Source organism: Jaculus jaculus, chromosome 5 (genome assembly GCF_020740685.1).
Source record: "Jaculus jaculus isolate mJacJac1 chromosome 5, mJacJac1.mat.Y.cur, whole genome shotgun sequence".
NCBI classification, from domain to species: Eukaryota; Metazoa; Chordata; class Mammalia; order Rodentia; family Dipodidae; genus Jaculus; species Jaculus jaculus.
In genome coordinates this window covers 81,165,828-81,185,733 of record NC_059106.1, presented here as the reverse complement: position 1 = coordinate 81,185,733, position 19,906 = coordinate 81,165,828, and the positions used below count along the sequence as shown (strand labels likewise).

General features: G+C 42.4%; 1 protein-coding gene across 6 annotated transcripts in view; it reads right to left on the bottom strand.

Moving 5' to 3' along the window:
* The window catches only part of Eri3 (ERI1 exoribonuclease family member 3), a 163,486-nt gene that overhangs the window by 128,990 nt on the left and 14,590 nt on the right, over positions 1 to 19,906 (bottom strand). For 5 of the 6 annotated variants that reach the window (XM_045150816.1, XM_045150814.1, XM_045150815.1 and 2 more), the window contains exon 3: positions 13,699 to 13,976. In XM_045150816.1, the coding sequence (XP_045006751.1) occupies positions 13,699 to 13,953 (255 nt within the window). In that variant the 5' untranslated portion in view covers positions 13,954 to 13,976. Of the gene's footprint in view, positions 1 to 1,451; positions 1,550 to 13,698; positions 13,977 to 19,906 lie in introns of those variants that run through there. The other variant, XM_045150817.1, reaches the window with a different exon arrangement.

Here is a 19,906-nt window from a genome sequence, read left to right as displayed (position 1 = left end):
GGTAAAGCAAATAAGCCAAAACGCTAGTCCACTGATGGTGTTTGGGAGTTGGCTACAACTTGACAACTAAGGACAAAAGCCTCAACCTCTGGGTTTGTCAGAGTACCTAGGGTTCAAAACCTGTTGTATCTACTGCCTCTCTCAATAAAATGCCAGCTGCAATTATTGTTCTTTCCTTATGAGGAGAGAGGACAGAAATAAAAATGAGACACCAAGCAAATATTCATTTACCTTTACTTTTTAGGTGAGTTAGAATAGAAGTTTTATACCTACTTTCTTTAAAACTGATCAGCGGGCTGGAGAGATGGCTTAGCGGTTAAGTGCTTGCCTGTGAAGCCTAAGGACCCCGGTTCGAGGCTCAATTCCCCAGGTCCCACGTTAGCCAGATGCACAAGGGGGCGCACGCATCTGGAGTTCGTTTGCAGTGGTTGGAAGCCCTGGCGCACCCATTCTCTCTCTCTCTCTCTCTGCCTCTTTCTCTGTCTGTCGCTGTCAGATAAGTAAATAAAAATAAACCAAAAAAAAAAATTAAAAAAAAAACTGATCAGCAAGGCACCCCAATGAACAACTTGAGAAACTGAGGACGAAAATACAATGGCATTTCAAATGAAATTTCACACACCCCCAGAATCAGATCCCCTCACTGATTCTGATTCAGTTGATTATAAGAAATAAATGTGTAGGTTGTTTTCAAGGTATTCAAAGCCCCGTAAACTAAATTATCTGCAGAGATAGGATTATACTAGAAGATAGAATAGCAACGACAAAATAATTTTAAACAGAAAGGACTTAGGTTCGACTGCTGGATTTGTGACAGCTGTTAATAGCGTAGCATTCTAGTCCACTTCCCAGAGACTGTCTCCCTAAACTGATACTTTTATGGTCTCATCTGAAATGAAGGAATGAGAAGATTATTTTTCTTGCCTTGTCCCTCTCAATTTAAGAACAAACCAGCATTCCCTCAATTTAGAAATAATAAGTAAGCTACCTTTGCTTCCACCAGCTGAAGAAAATTCCAAAAAGTATGTGTCCCACACTGAAGGGCTTGTAAAATCCAAAGGCAATGTAATAACTGCATGGTAAACATGTGAGGTTTATCCAAATACTTGGTTTTGGATAAAACCCAATGCAAAGGTGGCTCTTTCTCAAAAATAAAGAAAAGAAAATCAAGGAGCACCCTTGGCCAAGGTAAGAAGGGAAGTGAGTTAGATGGAGTGAGGACTACACTGGGCAATGGGGTATGATTCGCTTATAACAGTTTCTCTCTTGGGGGAAAAAAAGACATTTTATGCACAAGGAGCTTATTTCTTAAACAAACACTCGTGGTTTTGATTTACACCACAGCCTGCTCCTAAATAATTTATGGCGAGTTAAATTTATTGCCGAGCCCTGGCTGGCTGCAAATTCGAATTGCCAAATAATTAGATTTTAGGGCAAAGCTTATAAATTACCCGTCGATTTGTCCAGACTTGTTTGTCAGTTGCTTTGTGCTTCGGGTCATCTTTGGCATTTGGCTGTTTGGGTTTTAATTGCTGATTTACACTTTGACAGATGAGAGCTGATGCTTGAAGTTTCAGGACAAGAAAGGGTAAAAAAAAAAAAAATGGTAGCTTTAAAAGGCTGATTTTTCACCTACATGTCCCTCTCCACCCATCCCCATAAACCCCAAAGCAATTAAAATATAGAAAAGAGACTGAAAATAGACACAGCTATTCTTTATCTGAGAGAGAGAGAGAATACAAAGTGAATTATAATTTACCATTATTAAAATCTGAAATTTTCAAAAAAGCACAATATCAGTCAGTGAAGGAGATCAAAACTCTTAGAAAGCATATCCTCGCCCAGGGGTGTACACACCTGTGTCTTCCTCTATAAGCACAAGACTCCAAAGCAGCCTCAGTTCAAACATTTTTACATACTCACTGTAAGTCATTTCAGATACCAGTGGCCTTTGTGAAGCTGACCCTTCAGGCCAGCAAACCACCAAATTATTTCTTTGTAGACACACACACACATACACACAACTTGTCATGTAATTAAATAAATCACTGGCTGTATGCAGAAGTCCCCTGGAAGTAGCTTTAAGGGTAGTCATAGAACTAGAATAGGGTGCCAAGCCCAGCTTATGATTCCAGTGCAGGAAAAACAGATGTCTATGTGGACAGAAGGCCTGAAGACTCTGTGCTCCCAGAGCAGTAAGTTTCATCTCCTAGCCACCACTGTATCCCAACAGCTTCCTACAAGGCCATGGGTCAGAACAGCACTAGTACTGATTCTGCTATTAAGTGCAGACACATGCTAGGCCCTGTTCTGAGCACTTACATGTATCAGTTCATTTTATTTTCCCGTGAGTCCTGTAAGATTGGTACTATTATTAGCTACGTTTTACCAATAAGGCAACTGAAATATAGAGTACTAGTAACTTAATCAAGGTTATTCTGCTCATAGGTGGTGGAGACAAAACTCAAATCCAGATAGTCAAGTTCTGGAGTCCATGCTCTAACCACTATACATCTTAACTATCATCAGAACAGCTTCTACATCAGCTCCCCTTATCCTGAAGGTCCAAAGTCCTCATTCTGCGATTTTGGTACATGAATTGGTCAGTAGAGAAAAATCATATAACTTGTTCAAGATTCCAAGATGAATCAGTTTGGTTACACAAAGACTATTTTTCTATCAATCAAAAACTGCCCTAAAGATTCACTAGCTGGTGGTGAAGAGATGGGGGTGGGAGGTAACAGGTAATCAAGAAACAGGCCCTCTCATGAGGAAAGTGTTCTGGTTAGACAACTTGGCTAGGAGCCCAGAAAAGCTGGCTGGGCTTCAGAAGGCCTTGCTTAGTAATCCCCATCCACAGCTCCAACCACTGCTGCTGACTACTCAGAAGACAGACGACATCCCTACCTCAGTGATTCCCTGCTCTGTCCACACCTGATGGCCAGAAGCCAGGAAAGGAAATAGTTGTGCTAGTCTAACATCCTTAAAAACTTAAGATTACTACTAAGCAAACAATACATAGACTGACATCCTGCCCACAAAGCAATGAATCTTTCCCCCATCACCACACAGTTAAGATGGTATCACTCCCCTATTTCATAGATGAGAAAGCTAAGGAAGTCAACTGTTCTCAAGGAAAAGCACCTCACAGACAACATCCCACCACTTGGGAACTTGTTAGAAATGCAAAGTCTTATTCTGAGGATATAGCTCACTTCAGTGGTAGAGCACTTGTCTAAATGAAATTCTAGGTTCACATTCCAGCACCACAAAAGATTAAAAAAAAAAACCTATGAGCATTATTATCATGTCACATAAAGGGGCAATTGTTAAACAATGTTAGAATGCTATCTTCAGCCTTTTTTTTTTTTTTTTTTTTCTGGAGTTGAGTTTTTCAGCCATTGCTTCAAGCAAAACTAAATGATTTAGTGGGGGAGAGGGAGAATTCCTGACTCCCATCCTAGATTTTGTGAACCAAAAGCCCCATGGTGTGGGCCAGCAATCTTGGCTTTAGTCAGCTTTCTAGTCACTGAAGTTGGAAAAACATTGGTCTAGACTACAGACCTATTTCTCAGACTTCAAATTATCTGAAGACCTTGTCAAACTGCATATTCTATTTAGCTCTGGAGTAGGGCCTGATATTCTACATTTCTAATAAGCTCCCAGTTGATGTGGATGCTGCTGGTTCTCAGACCAGACCATACTTTAGCAACATCAATATGACTAATTCCTTATAATAGAGGTACCAAACAAGTAAGAATCAGAGTCCCAGGCTCCCAGGTCCTCTCAGAATACACCCTTACTCTCACTTTAAGTACCCAGACACAAAACTTTAGATCTGTCAGCCATCTTTGGCTCTTGCCTTTATACATCTCATCATTAATACCAAAAGTTAACACAGAAAAACTGATATGTCCCAGCCATAACTCAATAGAGGGAGATAGTACATCTCTGCCAGGAGCTAGCAAGAGTTCTTGTCATGGTGATGCCTGCGCCTTTAGAATCTTCTCAAGATCAACGCATCTGCTACTCCAGAGTGCTCAGCACACTATTCTCTAATGGATCATAAAGAAGGCTTGGATACCTTTTCTATGAAAACCTCTTATCACAGACACAAGTCAGGATCTTGGCTAATCTGTCTTTCTGCCTCTAGTCTTGAAAAAGACCTCAATAATAACGGCCCAAATATGGAACAGGAACATAAGAAATTCCTACAGATCCTGATGCATTAAGTGAAGATTCCTTGCCAACATCACTAACACCCTACCTTACACTATTACCATAAACTTCCTTTTGGGCTGACACTGTTACTCTAGTTGTTACATTTCCAGTGAAAGACCTTTTCCAAATGGCATGTCTGATCCCATTCGTGAATCCCCTCCTCATTCTACCCCAATTAACTACCAATCCCCTGCAGTTGACCAGTTGGCCTTTCACTGCTGCTAGTGCTACTCTGTTCCTTATCAAATCTCTTAGTACTCATGACTCTCAGGCAGCACATTAGAATCTAATGGAGTTATGAGCTGTGAAACAGCTCCCAGCATTCCTAAAGGTTAGGGCACACAACGTCTCTCCATTTCCACCACTATTAAGATCTCCCTCATGTAATGTATCTAACAAGTTTCTCCACAGTCGTGCTTAGAGCATCTTTCTTTCTTTTCCTATTGGCAGTGGTTGCACTTTCTGCTTCAACCTTCCTATTCAACAACATATTGAAACTTCCCTTTCTGACCCACTTAACTTGCCTCCAACCTCACCACACACTCTGGACTCTTTACCTTTAGGAGCATAAACATCTCCAAATAAGAGCTTCTGCCAAGATTTAGCACTTAGATCAGCTCTTGGCTGGAATGGCTCCCCAGAACTAGACACTGACCACAGCCCTAGAAGAACAGCAGAGTCACTCAAGTAATGGACCTGTTTTGGGATCCAGAGATATTCCTATCCCTCCCTGGCCAACTAAATGCAGGAACAGAACCCAAATAGCAAACCATTCTAAGGCAACTCAACTTCACAATAAAAGCTTCCCTGAGGTGGTTTCTCCCTCCAGAGACTCCTGATTCTCTTAGCACCTTACTGGGGCTTTAGGCTTTGTCTGGGTTGTACTCCTTTTGCCAGTTGGGGAGGGTGGGACTTGGAGGGGACTAGTGGCAACCCAGGCACACTCTTGTCTTGGGCTTTTAGGCTCAATTTTCACAGCTAGAGCTCAAAACTCATCACACAAATGTAATGCTACGGGGGCTTTTTAGTACTATGTACACCCAGGGTAAGAGGATAACAAATAATCATACCAATAACATCTTAATCAAAATGATTCAGTCCTTTTTCCCAGTGAAACACAGAGATGGAGAAAGCATCTCCTAGTATCAGTTTCTTTGTATCAAACAACTGAGATCAGCCTGCAAAAGAAACATAATCAGCTAGGCGTGGCAGCACACGCCTTTAATCCCAGCACTCAGGAGGCAGAGGTAGAATTGCCTTGAGTTCGAGGCCAGCCTGAGAGTACAGAATGAATTCCAGGTGAGCCTGGGCCAGAGTGAGATCCTACCTCGAAAAACCAAAAGAAAAAAAAAAGAAAGAAAGAAACATAATCAAATATAGGGAGAAGAAATTCAAGATAGGATGGGGCAGAAAAAATAAAACGCATGCACTCCTCCCGACCGTGGATACCACCTCCCCGCTCACCCTTCTTCCACATGCTGGCATGCTTTTTATGGTGCCGCACCTACAGCACAGGCTAACTGGACAGTTCATCCTCTACCTCCACACTTTCCATCCCTCCACTCTTGGCAATCTGCTCATTATCAAGACCCCCTTGCCTCCTTCCTTCCTCACTCCTCTCAGTGTTAGCCTATCAGACATTTATCTGTTTAAGAGGTCTATTGAAAGTAGGTCCTAGCAGATCCAAACCCAAATCCCCAGTACTCTGAGGAAGGCGAGAGATGTCATGTCATTCTTTAGTCATTACAGCTCCCTACAGATCTAACATTCCACTCAACAACTACCTTCAGTGACAGCTGACACATCAATTTAGACTCCTTGACAGTATTTCAGAGCCTCAGCTCACATATCTACACTTTGACCCTCACCCTTTGTGCCCAGACATTACTGGCACAAACTCCCTTAAGCCTCCTCTAGATTTCATACTCTCACTTATAATATTGCAACAGGACCTTCTAACTCAAATGTAAGAAATAGCATATAACTGACACAGATAATCCAACTAGCTCAACAGTGAAAATACTCACTAGACACAAATTATTTATTCTCTTCATTTTTTTATTTTATTTATTTTTTTTGGTTTTTCAAGGTAGGGTCTCACTCTGGTCCAGGCTGACCTGGAATTCACTATGTAGTCTCAGGGTGGCCTTGAACTCATGGCGATCCTCCTACCTCTGCCTCCCGAGTGCTGGGATTAAAGGCGTGCGCCACCACACCCGGCTTTCTCTTCATTTTTAACATTCCCACAAACAAGCCTGTAATCAGGTCAGTTTGTCTGTGATTTTTTTTCCCTTTTAGAATTGGGCCAATACATCCTGTTTTATATTCTGTGAAACACCCCACCACCACCACCACACACCATCCCTTTATCCTTGCATTAACAGTGTGAGGCTTTAGGCCTACATGGTCCTTTGGGTTGTTTAAACTTCTTATAAATAAAGTTATTTGCCTTCCTGCACACTGGAAACATGACTGATGACTCCCATCTACTGTGCCCTCACTGCACCAAAACCTGCCTATGTAACCATGAGGCAGGTATTAGGCAGGTAGTGCACTGCCTGTTAGGTAAGCCTACTCTCTTCAATTCTGAGCGTCTTGAGGGTAGGGACTGGCTCTGGCTCTTACTTATCTTTAGATTCTAGTACTTGCTATCCACAGAGCAAAAAGAGGCCCTTTCAAAAAAAAAAGGCCCTTTCATACCTCTAAGGTGGTTAAAATGAGGTCCTTCCCATTCCTTTGCGTAGTTGTTTTGTCAGTCCAACAAAAACCCGAAAAAACAGCCCAGTGGCACTGTTATTTTACAGTCCCTGGTTTCATTCACCATTTATCAATGGTCCTATTCTTTAGAGCTCTTCCCTACCACCAAACTTAGCCCAGTGCCTAACAAATCTGTATTCCAACAGCTGTTTTCAGCCCTGGGGAGACCACCAAGATAATAAGAGGCTAGGGGGGATGTTTCCTGATTTGTACTAAATTATGTGGTGATTTTGTTACCAGTGACCCAATACTCTCCAAGGAAAATTCCTGGCCCCACCCCCAGGCAACTCCACAGCCTAACAACATATCATGGCAGCTTAAAGGTATAAACTCAGAGGAAGGTAGAGAAGCAGTCTGGATAGAGCAAATAAACCCACTTCGATCATGTCTCTGCTATGCCAAACATTCAAGGCAGCACCACCATGCATCAGTGCTCCATTCCCTGAGATGTATATTTTACTTCTACATTGCTATGTCTGCTCCAAATACAGAGGGCCCTTTGGCTTTCATGTGGAGTTACAAGACCTGGACAGAGCAAAGCTTGTTCCCATGCACAGCACTAGTGAGGAGCCATGGAAGTACATCCCTGTGGGGGACCAAGGAAACAACAGCCTGTGGAGAGGAAGGGGAAGCACCACATTTATGGAGGTAATGACAAAAAAGACAAAAGGACCTAGTGGGCCATCCTATTCTCCCTGCCACTAATGGCTACCAAAAGTGAAATTCATTTATAGTGACCCTGGAAAAAGAGATGTGTTAAAGTACAGATATAACTAAAAGGAAGGCAATAATTGGTCTGATAGGCAAGGAAAAAATTATTCTAGGAGTCGGGAGCCTGTGTAAGAACACTTATGGCTCACAGTCGTCATAACTCAGCCCCCTCAAGCATTTTGTGTTCTGCTTATGGTGTTAACTTTAATGTCTTAATATATAACACCATCCACACTAACACAAAATACTACACACGCCAGATGAGGCTGAGTTATAGTTGCTGGGGGAAGCATAACTTTGAATTTCCTGATTTGGGTGCATTTAATCTCAACCATAATGTTACATTAACGTCGGTTTTGCATTTCATTTCCCAGTTTAGAAGAATAGCATCAGTGCCTTTGCCTATTTGTACAGAAAAAAAATGTAGGTGAAACAGGCCGTAGGCAGAGGGACCAAAATTCAGCAACCAGACTCTTCTGCTAAAAAGTATGGCTCAACCCCTCCCAGTTTGGAGAAGCCAAAACCAGGACAAGCTAACAGGGAGGGAGGGAAAGTTTGGATTTTCTTGGAGCAGTAGCCTTTCTGTCCACTTGAAGACTACAGGAACAAGAACAGAGAGAAGGAAAAAAGATAATTGTGGAAAGAAGAGAAGCATTGGGGGTGGGGGCACCTTGTCTTTCAACCTTGGAGAAGAAAGAGAATCAATGTAGTTTGATTTACAGAGATCTTAACCAATTTCCTATAAAATATTCTAAAACGTCTCTTTTCACAAAAGACTAGCAGTGATTTGCCAACTCTAGGTCATCCCTCTCTTCTGTCTTATTCCTTTTCTTCTGTCACCATCAACCCTTTCCCGCACCCTACCCTCCAAAAATAACCCAGCGTCTGGACAGTTGTCTATAAAAGAGAAACTCCTTCGGCTGTAGTTCTAACTCAAAATGCAGATGGAGTCTCTTCAAGTTTCTGAAAGTGGTGGGGGGAGCCCCTATGGACAAAGACCAAACACTAGAAAGTCTCAGGCACAAAGGTCATTTTCTTCCAAGTTCTGGGCCCTTGAATGCAGATGAGAAGGAAAACAGCAGCAGGCTACAGCTAAGCAGTAAGAAAGGTTAGTCAGAAGACTGAGGAACACTCAGGAAGGGTTGGAGGCAGTAGCCAGATGCGGAGAGCTTAACGGCCCCTCCCTCCCTGCCCATCCAGACAGCTGAGGTGACTTCATCCTCCCCACTAGCTGTGGCCTATCCTATCCTCATTTTCCTCACTGACATTTGCTCTGGTCTCCTCAGAACACTGAGGTGGTGAGAGCGCTTGCCCTGGGGTTAAAGATGCACAATTAAAGACCCGACCAAAGCTTTCAGGCTGCTCTGGGACCCAAGGCTACAACACCATCACATCAGCACATCCACACCAAAGTAAGCAACATAAACTCCTGCTAGTGAGGACAAAGACACCACTGTTCTCTCAAGCCAGATAAAAATCAGCTTCTGTATCAGAAAATAATTCTTTTTTTTTTTTTTGGTTTTTCGAGGTAGGGTCTCACTCTGGTCCAGGCTGACCTGGAATTAACTCTGTAGTCTCAGGGTGGCCTTGAACTCAAGGCGATCCTCCTACCTCTGCCTCCCGAGTGCTGGGATTAAAGGCGTGCACCACCACGCCCGGCTCAGAAAATAATTCTTAAAACAAGAAAGGAACCATATGCTAAAATTTAGAGGCTCTGAAACATTTTAACCACCCAAATTCACATGTGAGAAAAAATGTTTTTCAATGAAAAAGACTCCTATTAAACTACTATCTATCATGTTAATCTGAACAGAAATATGTAAAACAAAATGAGCACAATCAACAAGGACGCCCATTACTGGCAAAGCAACCACTATAGTTTCACCTAGCTGAACAAAGTACAAAAATAAACAGAAAAAATCATGACAAATGGAAAATACCAGATGTTTTACCACATTTATAACCAATATTGCTATTTACCCAAGTACAACAGAGCTTACACCTGTTAGTGCTTCATGATAGCATTCCTATAGGATAGTCTCAATAAGCTGACTCACAGACTTTTGAAAATGAGAAAGAGAGAAATGAGCCCCATATCAGGCCTTTGCCTAAAACCTGTTTCTGTCTCCTACATACCCAAAGATCTGACATACTGTGCAATATTCAGAAGTGAGCTTTGCAGAGATCTTGGACACTAAAAGTGAAGGCACATCACATTCTAAATTTAGCCCTTTTACTGTCTTTTCTGGAAGTTCCTTCTTGTCCTCAGTGTCAATCTTTGCTGCTTCCATTTAAATTTGCTTCTTTTTGTCTTTATTAAAATAAAGACAAAGATATTATCACACTAATAACTATTCCACACCATGAAGTTATTTAGAATAGACAAAAAAAATCAGTTATTAGGGCTGGAGAGACGGCTTAGCAGTTAAGGTGCTTACCTGCAAAGCCAAAGGTTCCCAGTTTGACTCCCCAGGACCCACATAAGCCAGATGCACAAGGGGCACATGCAACTGGAGTTCATTTGCAGTGGCTGGAGGCCCTGGCGTGCCCATTCTCTATCTCTTTCTACCTGCCTATTTCTGTATCACTCTCTCAAATAAGTAAAATATAATAATTGTTTAAAAATCAGTTGTCAAAATTATATTCCATTTCTTTTCTCATTAGTCTTACTTTTTGCTTATAGTGATTTTTGTTCCTCTTATCCTGAGCTTTTCCAATTTCTCTACTTCCTTTGCTGACCAGAAGACCTGAAACAGCAGAACCTCTGATCAGAACTTGACTTATGATAAGCTCACTAGAAGAATGCTATCCCATCTAGAACTGAAAAACTTCTCTAATCAATCTTCCAAGTTTTCTCTAAATTCTATCAGGATCTTGCTACCTGGAAATCTTAAAGATCCCCTCCTTCCAAAACAAGGAGGAGGCTTTAAGTTGCCAATAACAAGTCTCGGGCATCCCATCCCTCCTCTGAGGGTGGGCCAAAGCTAGACTAGTAAATATAAACTCGTCTTCCCACCTGTTGTTGATCATAGCCTTGTAGAGGCTCAATGAAGTTGAGATGTGTTCCATTTATCACTTGCTCCAGATCCACTCAAATCCATCACTATGTCACTGCAAAAAGTTAGATTGATCTGACAGGATTTGCTCTTCTTTACAAACCCTTATAAGTTATTACTCAGCATTCCATGCTGTTCTAGCTGTTTGCTGATTGATTACCTGATGATCAGGTCCAGTATCTTCTCTGGAATCACAGTAAACTAACGGGTCTATAATTTCCAAGACCACTCGCATTCCCTTTTAAAGATAAGCAAGACAGCAAATGTGTCTTTCCGAATTCTCTAAAGCAGCAGCTAATGCTTTGCTAATAATGAACCAAGGAAGCCAATTCCTTAAGTGCCCTTGAAATCACATCATCAGGGTTCATTGATTGTAGAGATAATCTTTAATCAGGCTCAGATCCTGGTAAACAGTAGTACCAAGCTCTAACTCAGCCTGGGTCTTGAAAGCCTTGGTGCCTAACTCTGGGAAACAAGTTAGTGATACAAGTAATTTAAATCCATATTGCACAATGTCTTCAGTATTACAACAAATAAATAAACAATCCCTTGACAAAGAGATGAAAGATAACACTGATGACCAAACTGAGACATGAATTATGTTCCACCTTCAGGCAGGACCCTATGTGTGGGACAAGAGAATAGAGCTACCTAATTATCTGAGAATATAACCTAACTGAAAAAATAAAAAACAGCACATAGCCGGGTGTGGTGGCGCACACCTTTAATCCCAGCACTTGGTAGGCTGAGGTAGGAGGATCACCAACAGTTCGAGGCCACCCTGAGACTACATAGTTAATTCCAGGTCAGCCTGGACCAGAGTGAGACCCTACCCTGAAAAACCAAAAAAGAAAAAGAAAGAAAGAAAGAAACAGCACATGAGGCTGGAGAGATGACTTGGTGGTTAAAGACCTTGGTTACAAAGCCTGACAACCTGGGTTTGATTCCCCAGTACCCAAATAAAGCCAGATGCAAGTGGCCCATGCATCTGGAGTTCGTTTGCACTTACAAGAGGCCCTATTATGCCCATTCCCTTTCTCTCATGCTCATTCTCTCTCTCTCTTCACCCCCCTCTCTGCTTGAAAATAAATAAATATTTTTAAAAGAAAAATTAAAAAGAAATCACATACACAGCATGCCCAGGTAGCAGCAAATGCCATAACGGAGGTGCCAAGCAATTATGGCAGTTTAGAAGAGAGGTGAATCATAGGCACTAGAGATGTGTAGGCTTACTCAGCGACTGCAAGGGAAATGATATGGGGTATTAGAATATGGATCCCAGATTCCCAACTTGGAAGTCTACATAACCATAGTTCTCAACCATCCCCCAGCTCCCCAGCACAGGCCAAAGCAAAGAAGCAAAAAGTAACAGTGGCTTGGGCAGCTCCCAAAGTTCCTTCCCTTAGGGCATTGTCCTTATCCAGCTCTTGGTCTTCCAGGCCTCAGCAGACAGGATTCCAATGTGCTAAAGGCAAACCACTGCTTTAACAGAGAACAGCAAAGAGGAAAGAAGAAAGGAAAAAGGGGAGGGGATTAGATAAAATAAATCTACCATTCTATAGACCGCCAGCCTTCCTGGGGGGCGGGGGGGGGGGGCTTAACCATGAGAAATAAAGCCAGGTTATCTTTGTATAGTCCCCAGTGTTTCCTGCCCCCCCCCCACCAAGTCCCAATGTTTAAGGTGTTCTCCCCTCTAGCTAACTCCCACCAAAGTGACATGACTATGCATTCCAAATGTATGCACACTTAGCCCTGAAGGGAAGAATTGCAATACTAAAGTTGGGCATACCTGAGGTCCTTATACTATAGTAAATGATCACATCAGCCCTAACCATTCCTCAAACAGCAAGCCCTTCAATGTCACCCAGCACAGGTACCTCTCTGCTGCTAATCTAAACTTCCTAGTCACAGTACCTTATAAAGAGTCTTTGTACACAGTTGGTGACTAAAGGAGAAAAGAAATTTTCCAACAGACTAACTGTGGTACCTGTTCAGGTTATCTAACACTGCACAACACATCATGCCAAACAGGGTGTGGTAGCTGAGGCAGAAGGATATCAAGTTCCAGGCCAGTCTGGAGTACATAGTGAGTTCAAAGTCAGCCTAGGCAACAGAGAGATTCAATTTAAAAAAAAAAAAAAATCCCAAAACTTGTGGCTTAAAACATCAGCAATCTATGATTATTTGTCAGGAATGTGGGAGGGGTATGGATGGCTGAGGGTCTCCCCTGGGGTCAAAGTCACACTGGGGCTATAGTCATCTGAAGGCCTAACTAGGGCTAGCAAATTCCCTTCCGAGATGGTTCTTCCACATGACTGGCAAGTTGGTATAGGATTTTGGATTACAACATCTCCACAGGACTTCTGTTCCCCACCCACCATCCCCTCCCCCTTCCCACAGGACTTCTTGAGTGTAGTAGAATGGTAGCTGGAGTCTGCCAGAGCAAATGATCCACAAGAGCAAAGCAGACTATGACATCTGTTACAAGTTAGCCTGTGACCTTAGTCACACATTGTCTCTTCCACTATATTCTATTAATGAGACAGAGTTATCTCCCATTCAGTGCAAAAGTGTTAACACCAGAAGGTAAGCTCACTGGGGGGGGTCAAAGAAAGGACTGGCTACTACTACCACAGTGCTTCTTAAGAACAAGTAGCAGTTGCAGGAGAAAAGAGGATAGAAAAAAAGAGGAGAATGGGACAGAAGGAAATATCTTGATTCTCAAAAGCTGAAATTAGAGAGAACAATGTGTCCAGGTTGCCACAGAAACTTCTCAGGTCTACCTGGCCCTGGCATATCTGAATCAAATCCTGCTTCCTATGACAAGAACTCTAGCTGAGCAGCTAAAAGCCAGGCCAGCATAAGAAAAAGCCTCTGGGTCCCAGGAAGTAAGACTCTCTTCCCTCCCTCCTTGCCCATCCCACCATTTCTGAAGCAAAGATGCAACAGTTACCTGAGGATGAATCTGTGGCTTGTCACATGTAGCCTCAAAGTCCAGCACTAAAAAGTAGTGATACCGCTGGGGAGGGAAGGGCACCATTGCCGCCATGGATGCGCCAAAGCCGTGGGCCGCCAGCTTTCTGGTGGATATGGAGCAGAACTCCGGAACACCACAGGGAGAAAATAAGTGGGAGCCCAGCACTTTTCTTGCTCTTGAAAGTAAATATGAAGAAAATCGAGCTGCTCCAGTCTGTAAAGGTGCTAGCATTGAACATCCAGAGGCATCTAAAACTTAGGGGAGGAAAGTTAAAACAAAACAAAACAAGAGAGCCTTAGTTACTTTCCCTCCCACTGTGGCCCTGTTCCATCTAGTCTTCAGGCACATCCATGCAACCTGAGCCACTCCCAGTGCTTCTGGGCCCTTTTTCTAAATTACAATATATGTTGCAAAAGTTCAAGACCCTAACACCAGCACCTGCAGCATTATTACAGCTCTGAGTCTCCCAGATCATTCCCAAAACAACATGCAATAGTGGCCTTCATTTTTAAATAGAGCTCTACTTCAAAAGAAAGCAGAAAGAAAAACTCTGCGGTCACTTCTCAGGTGGCAACAGTTAACTTTAAAGCTAAGCGTCCCAAAGTAACATGAGGGGACCCAACTGCACAATCCGTACTGGACACTAAGCAGATAGACTCCAAGGGAAATGTCCAAGGCTATCTCCTCAGCTCCCTTACATGTCATTTGCCCCTGGGCCGCTTGCCTGTGTCTTGCCACCTCCACATACCATCCACCTTTCTCCCAACATGAAAGTGTGAAAGCCAACAAAGCTAATCCCTGGGGAGGTTGTTCTCCACATTCTGGTGGTCCCCAACCCCCACACTGGTAAGTGGCACCCTGGGGGAATGAAGGCCTGGAGAGCACAGCTGGCAACAGCCTCAGGCCTCCTCATTTGCTGCCTTCAGTCTCACTCTCTCCTAGAGGCCCTGAACAACTATAGGGCTTTTAAATAGGGAAGGAAAGAGAAAACCCAGATGTGGCAGTAATGGGAACATTTCTAAAAGTCTAGTAAAGTTTTCTGAGGGAACATGTGCAAAAAAAAAAAAAAAAAATTTGAATCACTTTTCCTTTACATTTTCCCTTTAAATTTGTACAATATCTGCTCCTCTGAGGTTTTAGCTAAATATAAAAATCAAAGCCTAAGTTTTACTCATAAATAATCCAATCTGAAAGAAAGAAGGAAAGAAAGAAAGGAAAGGGAAGAAGGGAGGAAGAGAAAAAGGAACAAAGCAGAAATGTATCCTTCCCCACTCCCTTATACCTAAAACTCAAATTCCCTTCAACTTTAATCCTCAAACAAGAAACCTTACCATTCAATACAGAAATGGCCACTAGTCTATGCTATCTGATGCCCCATTCCAACAGAGCCAAAGGCTTGCTTCTGAATGGCTACAAGTAGGCACCTGGCTCCCTCTATGTAGGGTAGGATGGCATCAGAGTACACTACTCACTACTATCTGAACAGAAAAAGACAATGTCAAGTCTCATTTCTCTTCCAAGCTCTCTGTTGACTTGGTGAACAGCTATAATAACTTGCCTGCAAATCTATTAGGATATATGTCAGTGCGGGTCCTTAATTTCCCTATCCCTATAGTGGAATGCCGTGGACTGAGTGAAGACCAAACGGGATTTTAAGTTCTTCATGGATCCTAGACAAGCACAGCGCTTATTTTTACCATCACTTTACAGCCTCCCTGCCCCCCAGTGCAAAACTCCCAGTCCACATAAGTAAAGGCTGGCTCTATGAAGTCCCTCTAAAAGCCAGAATTCAAAAACTAACCCAATATATCCCTGACTCCTGAGCAGTACAGGGAGAACTTACAGACTAGGAGTCTGTTCCACTGACCATTCTAGTTTATATACAAAGTCCTGCAGAGCCTTAGAACTCTTCAAACCAACCAGGCCAACCAACAAGACTTCTGACCTTTTGAATGTGTCTACAGTATAGCTAGTATATGAATCAATTAAACTCTGTCTAGCAAATACTACAGGCATCTAAATGTCATAATTAACAAGGAATTCCAGGTTTGTGTCTTGACTTTAGCATTTATTAACAATGGCACCATGCACAAGCTTAATTCTTCAATTCATCTTCTGTGAAATGGCAAAAGTAATGATAGTACCTATTCCTTCAGTGAGAATGAGACAGCACAAGGGAAGTTCCAAAAGCAGTATCAAGCACAGTAAGTTAGCTTACTATCACAACCAGTAGAATCCAGCTGGCTCTGCCCCTTGGCCAACCATAGGTGCCATTAAGGCAGCCTCAGGTGTGTGTATCAATGTTTCCTACATCCCTAGAATGTTCTAGTGTGCCCCTAAAGGTCACACTATACATGTCCTATTTCCTCCCATGGCCAATACATTGATAGCTAGAGGTCTTCTTGCCTGCAGACTGTTTTCTCACCTAATTTCACTCACATCAATAAGGACCACTTGATAAAGGGTAGAGAAAGGAAGGGAGGAGGATACTTAATAGGTTGATATTGTATATATGTAATTACAATGATTGTAATGGGGAAGTAATATGATGAAGAATGGAATTTCAAATGGGAAAGTGTGGGGGTGGGGAGGGAGGGAATTACCATGGGATATATTTTATAATCATGGAAAATGTTAATAAAAATTTTTTTAAAAAAAGTAAATTAAAAAAAAAAAGAAGGACCACTTGAAGGAAGCATGAAGAATAGACAGTAAGAGCTAGCGGCTCAGTGGGAAAAGTGACCTGACAAGCACCCATGTAAAATGTCAGACATGAGCACATGCACCTGTAATCCCAGTGGAGGAGGAGACAGGAACATCCCTGTGGCTTGGGGGTTGGCTTGTTTACCCCAGTTGGTTCAATGGGACACTTTGTCTCCAAAAGTAAAGTGAGCCGGGCATGGTGCCGCATGCCTTTAATCCCAGCACTCACTAGGGAGGCAGAGGTAGGAGGATTGCCGTGAGTTCAAGGCTACCCCGAGACTACATAGTGATGAATTCCAGGTCAACCAGGGCTAGAGTGAGACCCTACCTCGGAAAAAAAAAAAAAGGTAAGGTGAAAGCAATTGAGTAAGATTCCCAAGGGTTAACCTCTAGCATCCACACACAAACATGCACACGCCACACAAACATGCACACGCCACACAAACATACACATGCAAAATAAAATAAAAAAGACAGGAGGCTCTGTCAGCAGTTACTTCTTTGCTTCAAGAAGCAAATTCAGCTCAAGTTAAGAAAAAAAGATAATTTTTTATTTCTCTTGTGAAAAATTCAATCCTAAAACCATTAAAAATAGTAAATAAAGACAGACAAGTATCTATACCAGTTGGAGTGGGTGGAGTCAAAGGATCTGGAGGAAGTGTCAGAGCCCATGCAGGTGAGAAGAGCATCCATACAGAGGTGTCTTGTATCATGTCAGAGATGTAGGCAGGCATGGGAAGCATCTGTGTCAAGGGTAGTATAATGGGAGTCATGGACAGGATTAAAAGGGCATTCATGAGGGAGGGGGTAAAGGGCAGTGGACAACAATGACAAATTAGTTACACAGAGAGAGTAAGCAAAGAAGTGCATATATTAAGGATAATGAAAACCAGGTTTCTCTGTGTTAAAGAAAGGGAGACAGGGTTGGAGAGGCGGCTTAGTTGTTAAGGCACTTGCCTGTAAAGCCTAAGGACCTAAGTTCGACTCCCCAGAACCCATGTAAGCCAGATGCATGTGGTAGTGTGTGTTTCTGGAGTTTGTTTGCATTAGCCTTGGCATACTCTTATTCTCTCTCTGTCTCTCTCAAATAAATAAATAAAAATAAAATGTTAAAAAAAAAAAAATGAGCCGGGCGTGATGGCACATGCCTTTAATCCCAGCACTCGGAGGCAGAGATAGGAGGATCACCATGAGTTTGAGGCCACCCTGAGAATACAGAGTAAATTCCAGGTCAGCCTGGGCTACAGTGAGACCCTACCTTGAATCCCCCCCACCCAAAAAAAAGGGCCAGGTGTGGTGGCTCATGCCTTTTATCCCAACACTTGGGAGGTAGAGGTAGGAGGATTGCCATGAGTTCAAGGACACCCTGAGACTACATAGTGAATTCCTGGTCAGCCTGAGCAAGAGCGAGACCCTACCTTGGAGGAAAAAAGGGGGACAATCTGTGGTGTTAGATGGAACTGAAAGTAAGAGTGTGAACTCATGGTTTCTGGTCCAGATATGAATAAACAAATGCAGATATAACTACAAGAATGATTTATGCACACACAAATAAATATGCACGCACATAGATTTTCTAGCTTTTCAAGGGATGGGCCAGGAACAGCATCATTCAACAGCAATAAGCACACCTGGCACACAGTTGCCTTCTAAACACCATTCTCCACTCAAAAAACTAGAATTCCTGGGAGAAATGGGCAGACACATCCTACTGAGTGAGAAATCAAGGACATGCTCAAAAAATGAAAGGAACATATCAGAGGACACAAAAGCCTACTGCAAAGTACTCCCACTGGTCAACAAATAATGATAGTGATGGACTATAATGCACTGAATAAACAGGAGAGCATGAGTCCATAAAGATTAAATAAATACAACTAAAGTTGTTAATGAGAGAAATTTATACTTTCAAAGCACTTCACAAAATTCTTATTACAATAGGAAGTAATTTTGCAACAGAGAAGCTTCACAGACATCAACTTGTTCGACTGATCAAAAATATAGATTGGGGTCTGGAGAGATGGCTTAGTGGTCAAGGTGCTTGTCTCCAAAGCCAAAAGATCCATGTTCAATTCCCCATGACCCACATAAGCCAGAAGCATAAGAGGACACATATGCATCTGGAGTTTGTTTGCAGTAGCTGGAGGTCCTGGCACACCCATTCTCTCTCTATCTGCCTCTCTCTCTCTCTCTAACAAGTAATAAAAAATTTAAAAAAATATATTAACGGCTGAAGAGATGACTACTAGTGGTTAAGCCATTTGCCAGCAAAGCCAAAGGATCCAGGTTCAACTCCCCAGACTCATGTAAGCCAGATGCACAAGGTGGCGCATGTGTCTGGAGTTCATTTGCAGTGGCTGGAGGTCCTAGCGCACCCATTCTCTGTCTACATCTTTCTCTCTCTCTCAAATAAATAAACCCTTGGGAGCCGGGCATGGTGGCTCACACCTTTAATTCCAGCATTCAGGAGGTAGAGGTGGATCCGGATCATTGTGAGTTCAAGGCCAACCTGAGACTACATTCCAGGTCAGCCTCGGCTAGCATAAGACCCTACCTCAAAAAACCTAAATAAATAAGCAAACAAACATTGGGGCTGGAAAGATGGCTCAGTGGTTGAACGTACTTATTTGTAAAGCCTGATGGCCCAAATTCAATTCCCCAGTATACATGTAAAGCCAGATGCACAAAGTGATGCATGTGGCTGGAGTTCGTTTGCAGTGGCTAGAAGCTCTAGTGTGCATATTCTCTTTGTGTGTGTCTATGTCTCTCTCTCTCTGTCTCTCTCTCTCTCTCTCTCTCTGCTTGCAAATAAATTTCTTAAAATATTTAAAAATAAACAAATACTATCAATACTGGGATAAATCAAAATCATGTGCTACCTGACAGGATGCAGTGAGAAGGACAAAACTTTTTTTTTTTTTTTTTTTTTTTTTTTGAGGTAGGGTCTCACTCTAGCCCAGGCTGACTTGGAATTCACTATGGAGTTTCAGGGTGGCCTCAAACTCACGGCAATCCTCCTACCTCTGCCTCCCGAGTGCTGGGATTAAAGGCGTGCACCACCACGCCCGGCAAAACATCATATTTTTATGACACTCCTATCAAAGAGGCACAACCTGAACCTTATCATAAGAAAATATCAAACAAACCCTCATACAGGGACAATCTGCACAATAGCCAACCTATAATCTTCAAAAGTATCAAGGTCATGAATGTCAAGGAAAGTTTACTGAGTAAAGTCTAAAAGATCTAGTCTCAATAACTAAATGCAACCCATGATTACCAATCATCCCAGAGACAACTGACAAAACTTGAATGGGGCTTGTGGATTGTTAATTACCTGATTTTGATATTGTGTTAGTTAGGTAAGAAAATGTTCTGCTTGTAGGAAATGCATATAAAGCATTTGCAGTAATGAGACATGAGTTCAGGAACTTAATCCTCAAATGGTTCAGGAAAAATATCTTTGTACTACACTGGCTAA